The 20,234-nt window shown below is 41.8% G+C and overlaps 1 protein-coding gene across 2 annotated transcripts; it reads right to left on the bottom strand.

The window, feature by feature from the left end:
- Positions 1 to 5,032: 5,032 nt before the first annotated feature.
- Positions 5,033 to 19,778, bottom strand: LOC136753734 (hepatic and glial cell adhesion molecule). Of its 2 annotated transcripts, XM_066710080.1 has the most exons (8): positions 19,542 to 19,778; positions 13,945 to 14,286; positions 13,023 to 13,304; positions 9,198 to 9,291; positions 8,565 to 8,632; positions 8,377 to 8,447; positions 8,207 to 8,251; positions 5,033 to 7,943 (listed from the first exon to the last, which is right to left on the bottom strand). In XM_066710080.1, exons 1-8 carry the CDS (start codon positions 19,627 to 19,629, stop codon positions 7,629 to 7,631), a joined length of 1,305 nt encoding a protein of 434 aa, XP_066566177.1. In that variant the 5' UTR covers positions 19,630 to 19,778; the 3' UTR covers positions 5,033 to 7,628. The 2 variants fall into 2 exon arrangements, with proteins under 2 accessions (XP_066566177.1, XP_066566186.1); XM_066710089.1 differs by lacking the exon at positions 8,207 to 8,251 and having other exon boundaries at positions 19,542 to 19,777.
- Between the last annotated feature and the right edge of the window lie 456 nt (positions 19,779 to 20,234).

Below are 20,234 nucleotides of genomic sequence, written 5' to 3'. Positions count from 1 at the left end.
AAACAATTAATATAATTTTGTTATATTCCTGAGCTGTGAGTTTTCAGGAAGGAATTTACACAGTGAAGGGATTGTAATTTAAACAGAAGACAGTGGGGTCAGTATTTTTCACTTAAACCAGAGTGCCTTCAGAAAACATGTAAAGATACTCACAGATGATTGGTAGTTATTGTTTATTATTGTTTGTTATTGTTATTGACTTTGTGTCCATATTTGTATGCGGTACACTACACTTTCTGAACCCACCACCATATATAATAAAATAAAAAAAGATTGCCATATATATATTTGTATTACACAGTGCAATCACATCATAATGTAACCTTTCTTTCACAACAAAAGCTATGAAATTGAACATGGCTGTGCAAGTACAAAATGAGTCCTCCTCTACACAACTGCACTGCTTCCTATCGTTATTGATCACCACTAACATAAAATGTCTTTGTGTCATCAAACTAAACAAGTTCTCCAAATAGCAAAGCAGGGCATTTCTCTTGTATAGCATCTTTTATGTTTAACTATCAGACAGAGTTGATCATTTTATTGTAATGAAATTAAATAACGTGTTTACAGAGGTTCCCATTTGGCGCCTGGTTTGTCGGGTTTTAGGATGCTGCTCTCAACGAATTCCAGGTTCATGTCGTCGTCTTTGCTGACATCCTTGAAGGCGGCCTTCAGCTGCGATGGAGTGGAACAGTTATCAGCCACGCATTTCAATGTTTAAAGACATTTTTACACTTACAAATTAAAATACTATTACTGTTACTACTTCTAGTACTACTTAAAATAATAACATAAATAATATTATTAATAAAGCCCTAAATCTTTCTGAATTATTCTTGTATTAATCATAGTATTTGTACACTTACTGCTTCAGCAATGGATTTGCCGATGCTGTAGGCATTCGCCCCATTGCTGCAGTTTGAGGTCACATCCAAAATCAGATACAGCTCCAGGGTGTCTGGGAAACAGTTGTTGTTAATTCAAAAGCAGTTAATAGGCAGAGTACATATTTTGTTGCAGCTACATTTAAAAAAAGTATATAATGTCTGTCTGCCCATTTTGGTTGCACACTCGAACACTCACATTGCATAGATACAGGTTTGTGTCATTTAATTTAATTTGATATTGCTTACATGGCACAGTATATAAAAAAAGGTCTTCCAAAGTAAGTTGAAAAGGCAATAATATAAGTAACCTGCTTCTCCCTCTGTAGCACCTGTTAAATAATAATATGTGTGATCTGTGCAAACTGAGACAGTACTCCTGGGGGAATCTAACCACAGGGGGACTGTAGTACTCACAGTTTTTGTCACTGTTGCTGGGCTGGGGTGTGTCACTAGTCACTGTAGGTGGAGGTGCTGTATGATTGAACAAACCTGGAACAAGGGCGAAGGTTAAAACCAGGGGGAAAGCATTTATGACCTGGAGGAAATCAGGTTTCTAATTGTTGAACAAAGAATTAATCAAAATTTACACTTTTAAAATGATTGAAGACTGAGAATTTGTCATCATTTTAAAACTAATTCTGTGTATTACCCCCAACATTGTTAGAATAGAAATAAATAAACAAACAACATCTCTGATCGGATTTAGAAGGGATGAAGGAATACTGTACCAAATACATCCCAAATCTGTTTTTGAGAACATTTTCATTCAGGTAAAGGATAAGGCAATACTAATATATATACCCCAAAACGGGGGTTTGGATGTATCGTTTTACTGCTGAAATAAAGCATTCCAGGTCTAATTTGACTGCCAGTTTTCCTTTGTATACTCACTGTATGCCTCTGCATCTTGCGTAAGAAGGACGAAGGTCAAAACATAGGACAGGGTAACTGAGGACGTGAGAGAGAGAGAGGGAAAGTGTGTGTGTGTGTGTGTGTGTGTGTGAGAGAGAGAGAGAGAGAGAGAGGGAGAGAGAGAGATCAATTTCACAAAACTCAAGTAGTTTCGCGGCGGTCCAGAGATGCCTCACACAGCAACACTATACAAAGACGAAGAGGAGAGGAATGTAAGTGCCATCCGCTCAGAAAGGAGCAGAGTCCAGACAAATACAGTAGCGACTCTTGCAGCAGCAGGTCCTGGGAATCTGCATGGAAAATAAATCACAGACAAGGGCCAACACAAAAGGCAATTGTGCTACATTGTGTTGTGTGGTACAGTTTAAACCGGGGTACAAGGGGTGGATCGAGCCCTATTGGTTAACTAGATCCAGTTATACCAAATGGCCACCTTCGATCAACATTTGCAACAGAGTAATGTTGATTTAGGTACACTTGACATTCAGATGCTATCTTCACTCGAAGCAAACCAGTAAAAACGTGCTGATTCTCACTGTATTAAGACTGACCTAATATCTGTCTCTGTAAGGGTGTTGTAACACTGGTCAATACACACAACATCTCTGCAGCGTGGAAGGAGTTATGAAAGCTACAGAGGAGGGCAGGGGGCAAATATATAAACAACCCTGACTCCCTCATTTGCCTATGTAAACCTCCCCATGTAAGCTAATATGAACACTTAAAACATGAGCTGGCTAAACAAATCAGCTGACACAAAGTAGGGTTTTTGTCATTTGCATGTTGTCCACTTAATAAAAAAACAAAATGGCGCCGAGGCTGAGGTCATGGAAGGATTGATGTCAGCTTAATGAGGCTTAGGGGTTTTTACAGTGAATTACAAAGGCAGGGTAGGGATGTAAGCACTGATGTAGTATATTGGCGACAACATTAACACCAATCACCCAATAAATCAATTAATTCCACCGAAGGCAAATTAAAAACATGTCCAATTAAATGGTTCTGGGAAATAAATAAGTAGGCCGATGCACTACAACGCCTATCGAGACTGTGCTGTACAACCTACACTGCGCCCAGTCTTTCCAGAAGATGGCACCAAACTGAAGCGTTTGGTCGTGTACTTTATAATTAAGGTTTTTTTGTTTTCTCTTTCTATGATTATTTCTGTATGTGTTTCTCATTCTTTATTATAGATTATACATATCAACTCTCATTATGGCAACTGGGTGAGAAGAAAATATTGCAATATACTCTAAATGATTCACAACTTGAACAGATAGGCCTAAATATTTGGAATATGTTTTCTTTTCACACAAGAAAGTAGAGAGCCTCATACAATTATACATCAAGTATATTGGAAGAATACTATTATTACTGTTCACTGCTACTACTACTACTACTACTACTACTACTACTACTAATAATAATAATAATAATAATAATAATAATAATAATGTACAGCTTAAGATGTGCTTAAAGAAGTTGATCTCACTATCCTAGGCAATAGTAAGTTATTTTATTTGATGAGTTCTGTGTTGAAGATTATCTACGATTACAGTCTAGCTTTTAATACTTCAGCTTTATGTATTTCGCTGTGACCTGGACCTGTTCGTGATTAACTTGCATTGCAACACGCACAAATACACTACAAAGCTGTTAGCCAGAGGTCCGATACCTCAGAAAGGACCCTGAAGAAAGGATCTCAGATGACAAATGACCTGAATTAAAGAGACAAACACTTACTGAACAAAGACACCCTTGTCTTCATGTTTGCGGAGATCTGCTACTTCTCTGTGGGAAAGTGAAAGCAGGCACATGAATACAGTTTGAAGAGAACAAAACAAGAAACAGTCAAAGTATATCAAGGATGACTGTGATATAAAGGATATTATATATTTTCAGAAGGTGTAACACTGATTTAATCTATATATGTTGATATGGCAATTAATTGTTGAACGGTTATTCTGTTACATGGTTATAAAAGGTAATAACAAGTCCATTAATAAGAGTACCTGTTGCTATCTGGGTCTTTACTGACCTGTACTGACTGTGACCATAGACAGAAATGTTCATGCATGCATACACATGTGGATACATTTATAGATTGCTGTCTTACCTGCAGTGGTAGTCCGTGCGATGGAAAATCGATCCGTCTGTGACCTGCTCTGGACAGGACGGAGCTTTATACATAGTTTACATCCAGACTCCTCCTCTGGTTCGGTGAAGATGCAAATGCTTCCAAATACAAGTTGCCATGCTCAAGCCATTATATTGTACACTGGTCCTCTTTCTTTCTTCTTTTAAATGACGTAATCACACAAGTTTGACCATAGAGTTTTTGCTGATTCTATCAGACAATTAATATTTTGATATTTCTTTGTATGGTTTCAGATCAGGATGCAGGGACTCAAATTCGACACTCATTTAAATCATTTACAAACTAGGTGTGTAAGTCCGTACTAAGCTTTGATCCCTAAAATGAGACAATATTTCAGTACCCATTATTTCCATAGGCTATTTAAAATGGCAAGGGACCGTAGGGGATAGGGGACAATGGGTTCACACACATAGATAAACCTCAAAGACGAAATGAGCTCTTGTTTATGAAGAACACATGCAAAACCCTGCTAATGTAGGAGCCCAGGCATTGCAGAATGGTGATGTTTTGAATAGATTAGAAATCTGATAGGCAGGGATCCTTGTTCACATTCCCTATCCAGGTCCCAGGAATCATGTTTAGCCCGACACATCTATATAGAGGGGTTCTGCTGTTGAGATATTCAATCATTACTCCTGGGGGGGTGCAACTGGGGTTGTCCTTGATAACAAACACACCAACAACAAAACCAACATTTTTGTGATGTTTCCCAGATGTTGTCTTTTTCTTTTTACAAGGGAAAATACTTATGAAGTCTTAATCAGTTCATTTAGGCCCCCCACGATCACTACATGTTGCTTTGATTTGTGTTTCGGGCTGGAGGTCCTCTTTACATTGCTTATAGTCAATGTCTAACTTCTTGTGCATCATCTGTCTTAAAAGTGAAGCATTGCTTCGTGCCAGGAGGGGCTTCAACACATTTGAACCCAGACTCAATTCAAAGGAGTTTTATGCCAGGGAGGAAGGCTCAGACAATAACTATTAACGGCTGTCACTGTTCAGATACCAGTGGCGCACACTCTTCTGTCACAAGAACTAAACAGACATAGCAGAATAAATACACTTCACATGATCAGATAACCTTTTCCTTTAATTTGGATTTAAATTTTTAAAATTCAATAAACGTTCTTATTTTTTTGTCGTCGTTTTGTTGTTTCCACAAAGACCCACGTTGTTCACCAAATATCTGACAGTAAAAACCATAACTAATTAGCTAATTACATTGTGTTCACAATTTACATTCTGGCTACAGAGAAGCATGTTAGTCAGATTATAAAAAAAGGAAAGAAAACCTGGGATTATATTTTCTTTTCATTGTTGCCATATTTGTTTTTGTTTGTTTGAATACATTTCTGTTGATACAGAGAAGTGAAACTGCAGCCAACTTACATTTTGGGGTAACATTTTATATTAAGGCACCTTTAAAAGAGGGACATTAACCACTGATTATTATTTTTTATTTAATTCCTTCAAAGCTGTGTGGAAAAAGTACAGACAGCATGAATAGGGAATTGTGCCATACAAACTTGATGCAGACACCAAAGCAGGTTTAGTGGGGTTTTCAAATTCAGAGTGGGTAGTTTAAGAGTAAAGCTGTTCTTTAATGATGTTAACTGCTTATGGTTCACTTCCAAAAATGGGAATGCATTGCTTTCTGAGTGTTTGCATGCTTGGCAGGGGATCAGTAGACTAAAGTGTTACTCACACACATGTCGTTCAAGGAAAAAAATATATATATATACATATCCTACTTCTTCAAAGTAAGACAAGATAAATCGAAGCACAAAACCAAAAATAAAACAGGACTGATTAATTTTGGCTGGTGTCTGGATCTCTCTATCGGTATGCTGTTATAAAAGACAACCAGGGATCATCCTGCGTCCGGCACGGTCCTACACAGACAGCGCTCTGCTAGAGGTCAGATCAGTTTGCACAGTTTGCAGCAGCAGCTGCGATACACTGGGACTGAGACTTTCAATTAAAATGAAATCTGTCATTTCACATTTTATTTCTGCGCCCTGCATGAAGACACAAGGTAGGAGTTTAACAAGTATCTGCTCTCTGCTTCACTGAGTTGTCGACTGCTGAAAAACACCCCGCAACTATCAGGTCTGATTTTTGTGCACCGTTTATTCTTTCTTTCTCTTTTGGTTAAATATTTGAAAAGTTAACTTTTTCCTTTACAGAAATATGAGCTCGAACGAGGAAACAAAAACACAACAAAAGCATTACAATGTCTGATTCTATATCTGCGTAATGTTTGCAGAGGATATGAAGTAGCTATTACATGCTTATTTATTCATTGTGTATGTATATTATCATATTAACAATATTAGTCTTCCTCAGTGGTGTATTACAGGGCGGCAGTGTTTTAGTTATTAGCCTGCATTTAGTTATGGCTGTTAATTTATAAACAATGGGATAAGAAATGCAGTTTTTGTCCACTTAAAACACAATTAAATATATAATCCTATATCAATTTAGGATACTTCATACTTTCTGTAACCCTATATGCCAATGGAACATATACAGCCATTTTATGAAAATAGTTGCCTGCATTATAAAAGCACTAATTTCTCTCCCTCCATTTGATATGTATTGAATTCAGAAAGGAAAGTACAGATGCATTATGGTATATACATCGCAGTAAATGCATCCCTTATGTGCGAATAATGCACTGTAGACAGCTGGAGTTTGCAAGACACAGCAGCTTACAGTAAGAGAAGACAATATCCTCATTCATGGGATTTTCCTCAGACCTGCAGTCATGTTTGGCTGACCCCGGTTTGGAGATAAAACCCCGAGACACTTGTTTCTGTCTTCTTGACGACAGGGGTTATAAAACACTTTGACAGTAGCAATCGCAACGGCTCATGTTGTGCTTCAGCTCTCCCAAGATGAGCAATAATTCATAATTTAAAAAAATATATATTTCAGTTTAAATCGTGGGATTTGTGAAAATGTGACGGAGCTAAACTCTGGGTTCGCCAATGGTGTCTGTTTTTTTGGTGGTTTTGGTCTGCTGCTCATTCCTATTGATTCCCACTGCCTTCAATACTTAACCAGTTAACGATGTGCATTTCTTCCTGTAGAGACACAGCGAGTGCAGTGAGTGCGAAACACAATTACAACAAACTCAGAGGGAAAATGCGAACTGTGGGCTCAGTGAATCATTTTGATTAGGTAAATTACATGAGAAGGGGCACTCTGTGGTTTGTGAGGAGACATCTAATCCAGGACATTTAGAAAAGAGAGAGTGATGGAAAAGCGGAGAGAGTTGGCCACACTCCTCTACACCATAGTGTCTGAGAGGGAAATGGAGACATTTCAGACTAGCCAACGTTATGGCTGGATCTGTGGTACTCTTATACAATTGGCTGATGAGGAAGATGATGGAGGGAAGAGGTAAAATCAGTTTGTTGTGTCACAGCCCTCCTGGTGACTTACAGCATGGGCAAAGGGGGACTGGGGCGAGACTGCATACTGTATTCAAAGAAACAAACCAACAAACAAAAATATATACATATCTATATATATATTTGTAAAAAAAAAAAGAAAAAGAAAAAGAAGAAGAATCAAACACCACCCCCTCTAAATCCACAACAGAGTGAGAATGTCTTTCTTCAGATCCAGTGACACAGCCAGAGGGCGGCGGAGGGCAGATGTGTCTAGGTGCTGTTCTCCAGGGGGGCGCTGGCTTCGTCCTGCTCTCGGATCATCTGCACGCCCCCGGAAGTGCGCACCATCCGGGCCGAGCCACGCGAGTGGGGGGACGAGGCGGGGGAGAGGCCGGGGGACTTGTGCCCGTGACCGGGTGGGGGGGAGCGCACAGGGGAGCGGTGGTACCTGCGGGCCGAGCGCGTGAGGGGGTCAGGGGAGCGGGAGAAGGGCGGCAGGGCGGAGCTGGAGTAGCTGGGTGGGCTGCCGGGCTCCGATGGGGCTCGGGAATCGGTCGGCGAGTCGTCCTCGGTGTCTGGAGAGTCCTGCCGGGGGGGGGGACACATGAGCACGAGCACACGTGGAATTAAATAAAAGGATGAGACCGGAATGCTGGGTGGACTCAATCAGAACGTTGACCCACAGATCCCATGCGCTTGATGGCATATTTTCAGGGCTCAGACCCGAGTCCAAAGCAGGGGAGGACAACGCTCTGATTTAGTCTGGTGCTATGATTCCGATGGACAGGAAAGGCCCGATGAGTGATCTGAGAGACCAGTCCTGATGTGTGCTATTCTACAGTGCCTACCTTCAGCACTGGCCTCTCAATGCACTTCCTGGGTGGGTCTGGTTTCTGTAAGCACCAATCAGCAGGATTAGGCAGATGTCAACTGCATTTCCTTAGCGGGATAACTGACATTTTACAGAATTGCTTAGTATCTGAAGAACTAAACCCAAAACTGTAGGAGATGTTCTCACCTTTTCCTTCAGGATGTACAAAGCCACGGGGTTCTTGCGTTCATGTTCTGTCATTTTAGGCATGACCTCCACTGGAACAAAAGATGGAGAGGAAGGAAACTGAGATTACTGGGTGTCTCTGGATCACTTCTTTCATGAAATCCTTCATGAAGTGGAGCTGTACCCGGCTCCCCTTCAGGAGAGCTTACCCTCATGCTTGGCATCGTTCTGGTCCATGTACTCAGAAGACCCCTGCTTATCCTCCTGACGTTTATCTCTGTTGCACAGAAGAGATGTGAATTATATAGACATGACACTCAAGGGGTGCGTTATCTTGTGAATGAATTCACTTTAATCCATAAGTTTTCTTTCATCCAATATATTATTAATAAAGTTGATTGAGCAGGAGAGCAGGAGAGCAGGAGAGGAGTTGAAGAGAGAGAAACAAACAAACAAAGGAGAAAAAGGAACACCGGGACCTAAACTTTGGCTATTGGACTTGTTTGTCTTCATTAGTATTTGTGTTTTGGAGAGGGATCTGTGATTAAGTTTTAGAAGAGCTAGGTTTTGGTTTTAACTACCAGCACTGCATATAATACATCTTCACTCCTGTTCCTCATACCACCACCCTTGCAGTGGGGTTAAGTTAGTCTCTTGCAAATACTTCTTCCTTAGTACTAATGCTGTGTAAATTATCCTCAGCGGGGACAGAGGACAGGGAAGGTCAGCACAGGTGGAAGCCTGCAGCGCCTGGGCACAGCAGGGCAGTTACCAAGCCCTGCCTGGCATCCCTGGTTGTGGATGTAAGAGGAAATGGGAGCAAAACAAACCAAGCAGCTCACTTCTTGGATGGCTTCCAGCAGGCGCACACAGTTACCAAGGTGATGAGGAGGAAAATGCCCCCGGTGGAGAGGATGATGTAGAGAGAGCTGCGTCCTGTGGAGAGAGAGAGCACGGTCGGACCGCGCACAAGGCACACACCCCGCACATCACACAACACCCCACACACACCGGTCAAGCGCGTCACTCTCCACACGCCCGAGACTTTGAACGTCACAGAGCAGCTCTGAGAAAACAAACTTTTAGCTCGGCAACGGCAAAAACAAACAAACAAAAACATTGTAAGCTTCATACTGTGACAGAATTAAAGGTTTTAAAGGTATTAACTGTGAAAATCATGCATTGCTAACAATAGGTCTAATTAGCTAAACAAAATAGGATCAGCCCATTCAAAATGTATTTAAACTAGTGAGTGGTGAAACTGCACCTGGCTATACAGTACTGTAATTTACAGTCTGTCATTTACAATTAGTGGAAATCATAATTAATTACCCAAAGAGTTCAGCAGCCTACATGTATCTGTGTGTTTTATTCTAGCAGAGAAGTGCATTTGAAGGGGGTTTCAACCTCCATCGAGCACTTTAGAAAGAGATGGGCATTACAGCTAAAACTGAGAAATATTCTAGGAGAGGAATATAAGATTTCAAACAGGATCCTATGAGCCCCGGGGCGGTGCGGAGTTTGAGGAATACAGGGACCCATGCTGAGCTCTGGAGCAGCAGGCAGCCGAAGCAATAATATTGCAATAATGCAATAATGAGGATAAGCGCCTTTCACTGGAGGGAGGCGGGGCCGGAGTCGGGCCTTTGAGCTGCAACTCCTCGTAAACTTCTGAGCCCAAGCAGGTCGAATATGGTCTGCTTGCCCTGAATGCAAATTGTGTTTAAACTGTACATTTCCACATGACTTGTTTATTATTTCTCCCTCTCTCTTGTGCTGTGTTTTACTGACAAGGCGACAAATTGATTATTTAAAACAGAAGCCCAGACAAAGACTACAGGCTGCTTTCTTTGACCTATCACCCATTTTGCTCTCTCGCAAGGTCCGCTCATTTTAACACTGCATCCTACTGGGATCGCATGAAGCCTGATGATTGTACGATAACACTCCGGCCTTCTGGAAGTTTGCTCCGAACCCTTCGCCGTGGTGTCAGTATCACTTTTTAATCATAGCGTGGGTTTCCAGCCTGGAGGCCAATAAAACTGGCCTGAAGTCATGGGGTTTCTCTCCCTATTATCCCCGTGTTGGCTGGGGCATAATGCAAGCCTTGTCTCTATGGAGCAGGAAGTGGAGTGTGCTGAGCAGGGGAGTTGAAGATGGCGTCACCTCTCGGGAGGGGGACGATCGTAACTCTTCTTTAAAGCAATATAGTCGACCGACACTCTCTTCTCTGGGGGGCTCACACAGGGGGCTTACACACTACAGGAGCTCCCTATCTTACTTTATTGATCAACGTATTTAAAGTTGATAAATCGCACACATACTTTTCAAACGCTCAGTTCTTTCTTTTTCTTTTTCTTTCTTTTTCATATATACATTCCCTACCCAACCTCCTCCCTCATCATTTTTCTGGAGGGTGAAAAGGTTGGCAGGCTCGCAGCCTTTATTCAGGCCAATGTTTAAGGTTCGTAAAATCAGAAGCCAATCCAGAACAGGCAGGTTTGTGTTGTCCCAGAGTCAGAAAGGACAAAATAAAAAACTGCTGGCTGCCCCTCCACCCAGTCGCTACAGAGAAGAGGTGGACCTGCTTGAAAACAACTTCCCTGGGTCCTACGGAAAGCCTTGAGGGTAAAATAAGAAGCTGTTTTCAGTGCGTGAATACTGAACAACAGAATAAGCTGAAAATTTGGGAACATTCAATGTCAGACTGGATAGGATCCTTGGATCACTTAGTTATTAATGGACATCAAACGAGCACGATGGGGTGAATGGCCTCCTCTCAATTGTACACTTTCTTATGTTCTTAAATGAGAACACAACCCACAGATCAACTAAGACGTAAAATAAAATAAAGTGAGTAAAGGGTTTAAAGACTTCAATTACGGAGTTCAAAGTGCATGCAAATATTCTCATGTGCCTTCTTTTAATGTTTCTCTCTGAAAACAGACCATTTTGGTTAGATTGACTATATACAGTATATATATATATATATATATATATATATATATATATATATATATATATATATATATATATAGTGTTATATTGCTATTTTCTAATATCCTCAACAGTAAATTAGTCTTGAAATGGTAACACTAATCAGTACAATAAATATAATAATGAATAAAATAAGCTCCTCACCAAGCATGCATTATATGACATCAAGAGCATGAACACAGAGCTAGTTTAAATGGCTTTACCCTTTCCTTTGATCCGGAGAAGAAGGAGGTGACATCAGCACTACTGCCTGTTCAAGTAATTTAATTTGCGAAACATGTGCTTGCCCCTTAAGTCATGTTTTGTGGCTCATAGCCTAAACTACCTTATTGTCTATGGTGAATGAAGTTTCCTATTTGGGGAACCTCAGGAAAGCCAGGGATTATGGATTACTGGCTTTTACAAACCCTCAGGAAACCATTAAGTAATGCAAGATCTAAACTGTCTTCGGTTCCAACTTCAGTGGTTGACATGCTTTACGCATCATAGAACAAAAATTAAAACGGCAGAGAAAATAGCACTACAAACTATCCTCAAATTATGAGAATAAGAGTATAAGGACTCTCGGATAGTTTGCAAACTTGTCAAATTTGAAGATGATGATAAAATAGGTGGCTCAGCAGATACAGTCTCGGCAGCACAGGCTATTCAAAGGGACTTAGATAATATTCAGTTGTGGGCCGACACCTGGCAGATGAAATTCAATGTGTAAGGTGTAATGTGCAAGGTGTTACATGCAGGTAACAAAAATGTCCACTATAATTACACTATGGGAGGAATAGAACTAGATGAAGTAACACATGAGAAAGACCTAGGAGTCTATGTGGACTCCTCACTTTCTCCATCCAAACAATGTGGGGAAGCAATAAAAAAGGCAAACAGGATGTAAGGGTATATTGTCAAAAGTGTAGAATTGAGAACAAGGGCAGTAATGATCAGACTGTACAATGCACTAGTTAGAGCTCATCTGGATACTGTGGACAGTTCTGGGCTCCACACTTCAAGAAAGATATCGCTGCTCTAGAGGCAGTTCAGAGGAGAGCAACCAGACTTATTCCAGGTCTGAAGGGAATGTCCTACTGAGAGACTGAGGAACTGAACCTTTTCACCCTGGAACAGAGGAGACTACGTGGGGACTTGATCCAAGTCTTCAAAATCATGAAGGGCAGCGACCACATCAAACCAGAGGAGCTTTTCCAGATCAGCAGGGACACATGCACCCGGGGACACAAATGGAAATTGGGCTTCAAGGCATTCAAGACAGAAAACAGGAGACACTTCTTCACACAGAGAGGCGTCACAATCTGAGCAAACTCCCCATCGATGTGGCTGAAGAGACAATTTGGGAACAGTTTCTTATGTTCTTATGTTCTTAAGTGTAGTGATGAGGAAAAATAATGACAATGATGATGAAAATTATCAATATAAAGAATATATATTTTTAAATAAATTCAATTAAAAACAGTGGCAATGAGTACAGGAGCAGGATGCCAGATGTCATAAACATAAACATTGACCAGTTAGGGACAGACAATATGATCGCTACCTTCTTTTTAACTTGTCTGACAAGTAAGTGAAGTAATTGAATATTAGATGGATAAGTATGAACCCCTTTAACTGAGAACACATGAAAGCTGGCCCAGATCTCAACCCTGCCGGGCTCTACTCACGATACACCGTGAGTTTGACGGGCGAGCTCCTCAGGCTGCTGATGGCGTTCTCCACGGAGCAGCTGTAGATGTCGTCGTCCGACATGAGCACGCGGATGATGGTCAGGATCTTCTGGTCGTGGGACAGCAGGAGCCGCGAGTCGTTGACCAGGGGCTTGCCACCTTTCTGCCAACTGTAGATAACTTTGGTGCCATTCTCGTGCGAGCAGTTCAGCGTGAATTGCTCACTGAGCTCCAGCACGGTGGACGCCACCATGTGGATGTAGGGCTTGGAGACGGGCACTGCCGGTACAACAGAGAAGAACTTTTGTTAAACTCCAGCTGCACTCATGTCTCGTTCTTCCCAGAAGAGGGGGCAGCTTTTTGCTTGGAAAATGATGACACTGACTGACATGCACAACAGACGCCCTCGCTCCTTATGTTGAACTCAGATCTTTAAAACCTGCAAGCTCACAATCTGTTGGCCTCTCTGTGCAACCTTAAATTGGAGCTCGATATCTCATTCGAGCTGTGCTGATTGCTATTGTCGCACATTAATATTGTCATGCAAGAGCTTCCCTGGTTTGACATGGAGCCCAGACAGTTTCAGGGTCACTGCACTGATAAGAGAACAAGGTGAAGATCAACAAGAAGGAGTAATATGGCCCTGTGCCCTGACGTAGCCTGGTTTTTGCACAGGAATTAATGGAAAACAAAGTGCCAAATACATGAGAGAGAGGGAGATGGCAGAGGGTTTAGCACTTGATCTGGACTGAGCTTCTCAATCCACTAACTGAAACAACAATCCCTACAATCTTCCGAGCTGGACATGTCAAGTTCTTCCCTCAAGGACCCACACAGGTAGGCCGGTCCAGGGGCAAAGTGCAGTGAAACGAGCTCGGTGAGTCTGTGCCATGGCTGGTGCGGCGCCATGCTCTCTTACCGTCCACCGTGAGGTTGATGTTCCGCTCCCCGGTGAAGGTGTCGTCGGTGATGGAGATCTCCACCTCGTAGCTGCCCTCGTCGGACAGCTGCAGGTTGTGCAGGAGCAGGGTTCCATTCTCGTAGATTAGGATGCGGTCCTTGTACTCGGGCCGCAGGTTCCCGATGATCTCTGTGCCGATGGACTGCACCACTGTCACTGGCTTGTCCCTCTTCAGCTGCCACTTGATGACGGGCCGGTCCGAGCTGGTGCTGGTGTAGCGCACGGACAGCAGTGCCACCCCACCCACCGTGCCCCGGATCAGGGAGGTCTGGCTTGTGATGTTCACCCCCCTCACCTCTCCTGGAACCAGGGGAGAGAAGACATAAAACATGGAGTGGAAGAGAAGAGGAGAAGAAGACTTGAAGAGCAAGCTGAAAGCGAAGAGACGAGTGGATTATAGAGGACGATTATTGGGTTCTTGTTTTGCTTTGCTTTGCCCTGTTGCTTATTTTATTGTTGTTTTAAGGCCTCTACAAGTTGTGTATATGTCAGATTCGTACCGGGAGTTTGAAGAGTGTATTGCATGGTATTATCGCTACTGCGAGAGACAAGCTGAAGCTATTATTCTAGGCAGGTTCAATAGTTTTTTTTGTCTTTTGGAATTTCACATCTTTGACTTTTTGTTTTAAAGCTTGTTTTCTTAGATAAGTGATTATTTTTATTGCGCTGGCTGCTCCCCCTGTGGCTGCGCCTCCATATGCTTGATTTGGACTTGAACTTTTATCTCCATCCACTTCGGGGGCGGGAAGATTAATTAAGTAAGTGGAATTTATTTTAATTTTTTATTTGGTTTTGTGTTTCCTTGGTTTTTGGACCAGTTTGGGATTTTTCACTTTGTATGGTTTTAAACGTTGAATTATTCAATGTAATTTTTTAAAATTATATTTTTACACTGCATTTCCCAACCCCTTAGGATCAATTTTAATAAAACTTTGTAATTTTAATGCCTTATTCTCTAGAACTTATTTATGGCTTTAAGGCACAATTTAATTTTTTTAACTGCTGAATTGTGAATACATAATTCATTAAAAGAAAAGTGTTTGTCCATTCTGTACAGCACTCTGTACCTAAATAAATAACCTGTTTTGAAACAGAGTTCTCCCGTCTCGTTAATACTTGGCGTTAGTCGGCTATACAGCCTTTGGGGGCGTTAGAACAGACAACGACGGATCGACAATTTCAAATTAGCAAGAGCTAAAGACCAGGAAGCAAATGGCAATTTCGACCAGTTATGTGATCAAATTTGGGTCAATGAATGTCGACCAGATGACTCAAAGAAAGTGGTTGGCTAGTCAACAATATTTGGACGTCATGCTTATTTTGAATGTTTGTTACTATCCTTTGGTCCATACATAATTAAAAGCAATGTGTATACATTCTTTCAGCAGAGGGATTCAGATTGTATTACAACATGGTACAAGTCCAGTGATTCACATACACAGTAGCCAAGTAGCACATTGCCAGTCTGGGCCCTTAGGTGACTCCACTGCCTTGGGCTGTCTTGAGCATGAGCAGTCAGGGTTTGATTCCAACTGTTGACCGCTGTCCCTCACAGGGTACAAAAGTAGGCAGTAGATTTAGCTTGAGCCACCTTATGGAATTAGTTAGCCTGTGTAAAAATCACCAGGCCAAACAAGGGTGCTGCTGGACGATAATAAAACAGAGAGTGTTTTTCCATTTGGTGGAATTAGCCATCGACAAAATCTGAGGAACCTGAGGAACTTAATTACTTAATTACAGATAAACTTACATGAAATAGTAGGCATGGTTTAAAAAAAATTTGGAGTAGAGGGGAAGCATTTATGTTATTCATAATATACATTTTCTCCATCAACTAGTACCACTGGCACCAATGGTAGCTGATGAACAAATAAGAAAATAAGCAGATTTGGTAATAAAAAGAAGAGACTTTCCACATTCCACCACTGCTGATTGGCTGCAGGCCCTCTGCCCCGGTCGTGGAGTGGGCATCTGGCACCCTTACGTTTCTGCCAGGGCCCGTTTTATTGGAGCAAGTCTGTGTGGCACAGCGGGCATCACCACAGTGCCACGGTAACAGTTTGTGGAGTCTGAGGGGGTTGCCAGGATGCGCGAACAAAGGGCTGGATTGTTGGACTGATTTCCTCTCTGGCAGCCCATGAAAAGGCCACTCAGTGAAGGACAATGTTTGCGATGTGGAAAAAGTGAGAGACACAGGGGGCCCAGTGATTCGGCTAATAACAGCCCCAAGACAATGACACAACAGAACGCTGCGTTTTCAACCCAGCTACCCAACCTGGGCTGTGTAGAGCGATGTCACCCTCTACCCTAACTTTCTCTGCCCCTACCTACTTCCTTCTACCCTTCCGCCACAGGGTCAATGCCTAAACCCCCTCCGTCAGAACTCGCATTTCTGAATCCAGATCTGAAGGGTGACGTCACCTCAGAGCGGGCTCAGCCAGGGCCTTCGCTGATCTCCCGAGAGAAACCCAGCTCCTGTAGCTCCGGCCCGGTCTGACAGAGAGCGAGGTTTTTTCACAAGCCACCAGGGAGTGGATTGACCTTCTCTATAGTATTTATAACCCATAGCCCACCCTAACTATGTTCAACAATGAAGCAGAGATGGCTACATGATAAGATAACTACTACTTAAGTTTGCTCCAGCCTATAATTTTGAGATTACAAAGCCATATAACGCTATTATAAACATGTTATTACACTGTTTCGACTCTTACTACTGTTTAGAATAATAACCACAAGAACCACAACAACATCAATCAGAACCATCATCATAATAATAATACACTGTTATCGACATTTGAAAAAATACAATTGTGTGCCACCATATTTTTCCACACATCCATTCCCTGTGCCTCTGTGTACAGAACTACTAAACAACACAATCTGAGAGAGTTTGCATCTGACAACAGTATTGTACTTGTCAGTCAAAGATCACTGTGTAGAAACACACTTTATATATCTTTACAGTTCACATGTCCAATTGCACCTGTCAAGGAGAGAGATCCAAAGCGTTCACGAGAAGCAAAATAAATGTCCCTGCTTTGTTCTTGCTGCTGCTGACCCCCCTCCCCAGGCCTCTGATAACCCATATCAAATCTTGTGTTCAGATTTACCACAAAAAGGACATTGTAGTCTTGAAAAAGAGCGGCTACACTAATCCCCAGGATAGAGCAGCAGGGCTTTGCGAAACTAGGTTAAGAGAATCAGTTTCATTCACAGAGAAGAAGGAAAATCAGTGCAACCCGAATGTGGATGAGGCTTTCCATCTCCTCATGAAGGCAGCAGGAGATTTGCAGAGCGCTGGAGGACAATCTATACTCCAACACGGGTCACTGTGTTTATACATCAGTCGAACCCACACGAGCAGAGTAGGTATTTATCTGATCTCTTCAGGTTTTACAGGCATTTAGGTAAGCAGCTACAGTCAGCTCCTGTGAGAGACAGATTCAACCTTTTGGCTCAAAGAGAAATAGTCTTTCATGTAGAATATCAGAAAAGCAGCATCACAAATCATGTATTTAAACGATGAATGTGATTATTATTATTGTCTAGAGACGGCTACAAATGCCCAATGTATAAAACAAAATGCATTTGTTTCCAGACTAAATAACACTTCTTCTAAGAAAGAAACATCTAACCACAGTTGTATTCATTATTAGTGTATGCATGCCCCTCAGTCCAAACTGAGTACACGATTTGAAATTAAAATTAAAATGCGGGTTGCAGGGTTAAAAAGGCCATAATTGCATCCTCTTCATACATTTCTGTAGACCCCAGTTGCTAGAGGTGGTATCTGCTTGGCGAGTGGATGTGGACAGATGTGGACAGATGTGGACAGAGCCCTAATTGCTGGGATTATCCACACTATGCTCAAATCAGATTCCCAGTCCCCAAAGAGTTCAAATTCTTATTAGTGCTGATGTTTTTTTTAATTATTATGATTTTATTTGTATTTGTATGACATTTAAGTGATCTTTTATTATCTGTGTGGAATCAGTTTGCAGGTGGATTTCACACACAGGAGCAAAGCCAACCTCACCACACTGCTTTAAAATGCACAGATCGGAGAGTTATCCTTCACTCTGTAAATCTTCTTTGGCGAATTCTGTCCCAGTCTGATAATAAATAAATAAACAAGTAGAAAAGAAAACATTCCTTCCAGGGAGTCAAGATACGTCTCCACAGAGTTTCTCCCTATAGTCGCAGAATCTGCCCTTACGTCTTACGAGTTCATGCATGTGACTTTGATGACACAAACAACAGTTCAGACCTGCATTGGAAGGGTCGAAACCTCAGTGAGCAAACAGGCCTAGAAATACGGAACAAAAATAACTAAAACTAATTAATTTCAACTGCCTTTGAAGGCTGGACGTTTTTAGTTAAAGCTTTAAAGATTTTAATTAGTTTGTATCATTTCAAGCCTCTTTTGACAGACTGGGGGTTTGCAGTTAATTAATGTTTTCAAGCCCGTGTCCCATATTTGTTTTTCTAAACTGTTACACTTCGTTTGGTTGGACCAATTAAGGAATTCAAACAAATTGCCAATTTTGTATCTCAACTTCAGCAACAAACATTCCTTCAGTAGTGAGAGTGATTATTAACAGATACAAAGCGGACTGGGTTTATTCACAATTTATAGAATCCTCTGAGCGACCATCGAGTCCTTTTCTCTGCCAAGATAAATCCCCTCCTTTAACTGCTTTTCTGTTTGCCTAGTGAACCCTGACCAACACCTCAAGACCAAACTACATCAACAAGATAATTGGTGAACTGAATTTACTCGCAGTTATCTCAATCTGGGCTGCACTGAACTGCAAAACAAAACTTTATTATTTTTTGTATTTGTATTAATGTCAAACACCATATGTTCTTGTCAGCATCTCGGTCTGTTCTCCCTACAATAAGAATAAGATGATCTGTTTGAGATCAATGTCTTGATGCATCTTGAGTTTTTGGGATTGTTTTTTTGTGTGTTGAGATTAACTGGATTTCCCAGATCCCAGTTCAGAGGATTTACACAGTCTAGGTGCACATTTGTTCCACTTGTGCACCCCTAAAAAGATTTATATGCGTTATTAAATTCTTAAAGAGATTACTGGGGTTCACACAAAGCCCTACGTATATTAAAGTGTGTCACTGATATTTTGTTTTGCTCCATCGAGTACAAACTATCCTTGAAATTCTATGAATGCCCCGATCAGTAAGATGATTCTACCTCTAGGAGAATTAATTAGATACGTAGGACTCTCAGTCGACCTTATTGGACTGCACTGCCTATCAGTACTTTGAGGAGTACACTAAAACTAAACAACAAAACCTTCAGAAAAAGTTATTCGCTATCTTGCAAACACATTTATACACACAAAAAATATGCACTCTCACTCTCTCCCCCTCCCTCTCCCTTTCTCTCTCTCCCTCCCACCCATATATGCTACACGGGTCGAGGCATTCCTTGCCCTGACGACTCTGCTCAGAGAAACGCTTCTCCCCCGGCCCGGATTTCTTGCAAATTCGACAAACGGCCCGAGGAGAAAGTTGTGCAGGCAGTTTCTTACCGTTCTGCGAAAAGTATAGAAAGCAGAGGATCCGGAGGACAGCGCGGACGGCCAAAGCTCTTGAGAAAGCCTCCCTTTCTGCCTTCATCTTGGGTCTAGCACTGGGTTTCTCTCCCAGACAATTAGCATGATTTGTCCACTCTGGGCACGTCCCTGAGAACTGCTCAGAGCTGCTCTCGCAAGCCAGTGGCCTGCCAACACTGCCCCCCCCCAACACACACACAGGACCCGTGTATGACTGGGCAAGTGTTTGCGAGTCCCTCTGTGTGTGTGTGTGTGTGTGTGTGTGTGTAAGGATTCTGGCTGGCTAATCAGCTAGTAAGTCAGATGCTCTCTATTCATTTAGTTACACTCCTTGTAACTTACAGCAACATGGCAAATATTTGATGAGAAAAATAAACAAAGAAGATAGTCTGGATTTGTGTCTGTGTTTGGAATTTGTATTAGTTAATGTTCTTGTTTGTGTCTCTTTTACATTAAAAAAATCCATTCTCCTCCTCCTCCTCCTCTTTCTTAGAAATCTGAGCCATCTCTCCCCAGTCAATCCCAATAACATTAATCTATTTTCCTTCTCAACACTTAAATTCCCAGAGGTGGGGCAGGGGGATGCTATTAAGAAAGAATGGAAATACATCCAGAAGTCACTGTGTCCCATGTAGCCCAGAGTTGTTAACTTCTCCCTCCATTGGCAGT

This window comes from Amia ocellicauda, chromosome 1 (genome assembly GCF_036373705.1).
Source record: "Amia ocellicauda isolate fAmiCal2 chromosome 1, fAmiCal2.hap1, whole genome shotgun sequence".
Classification (NCBI taxonomy): domain Eukaryota; kingdom Metazoa; phylum Chordata; class Actinopteri; order Amiiformes; family Amiidae; genus Amia; species Amia ocellicauda.
The sequence above is the reverse complement of the archived record's forward strand: the minus strand, read 5'-3'. Positions and strand labels throughout refer to the sequence as shown.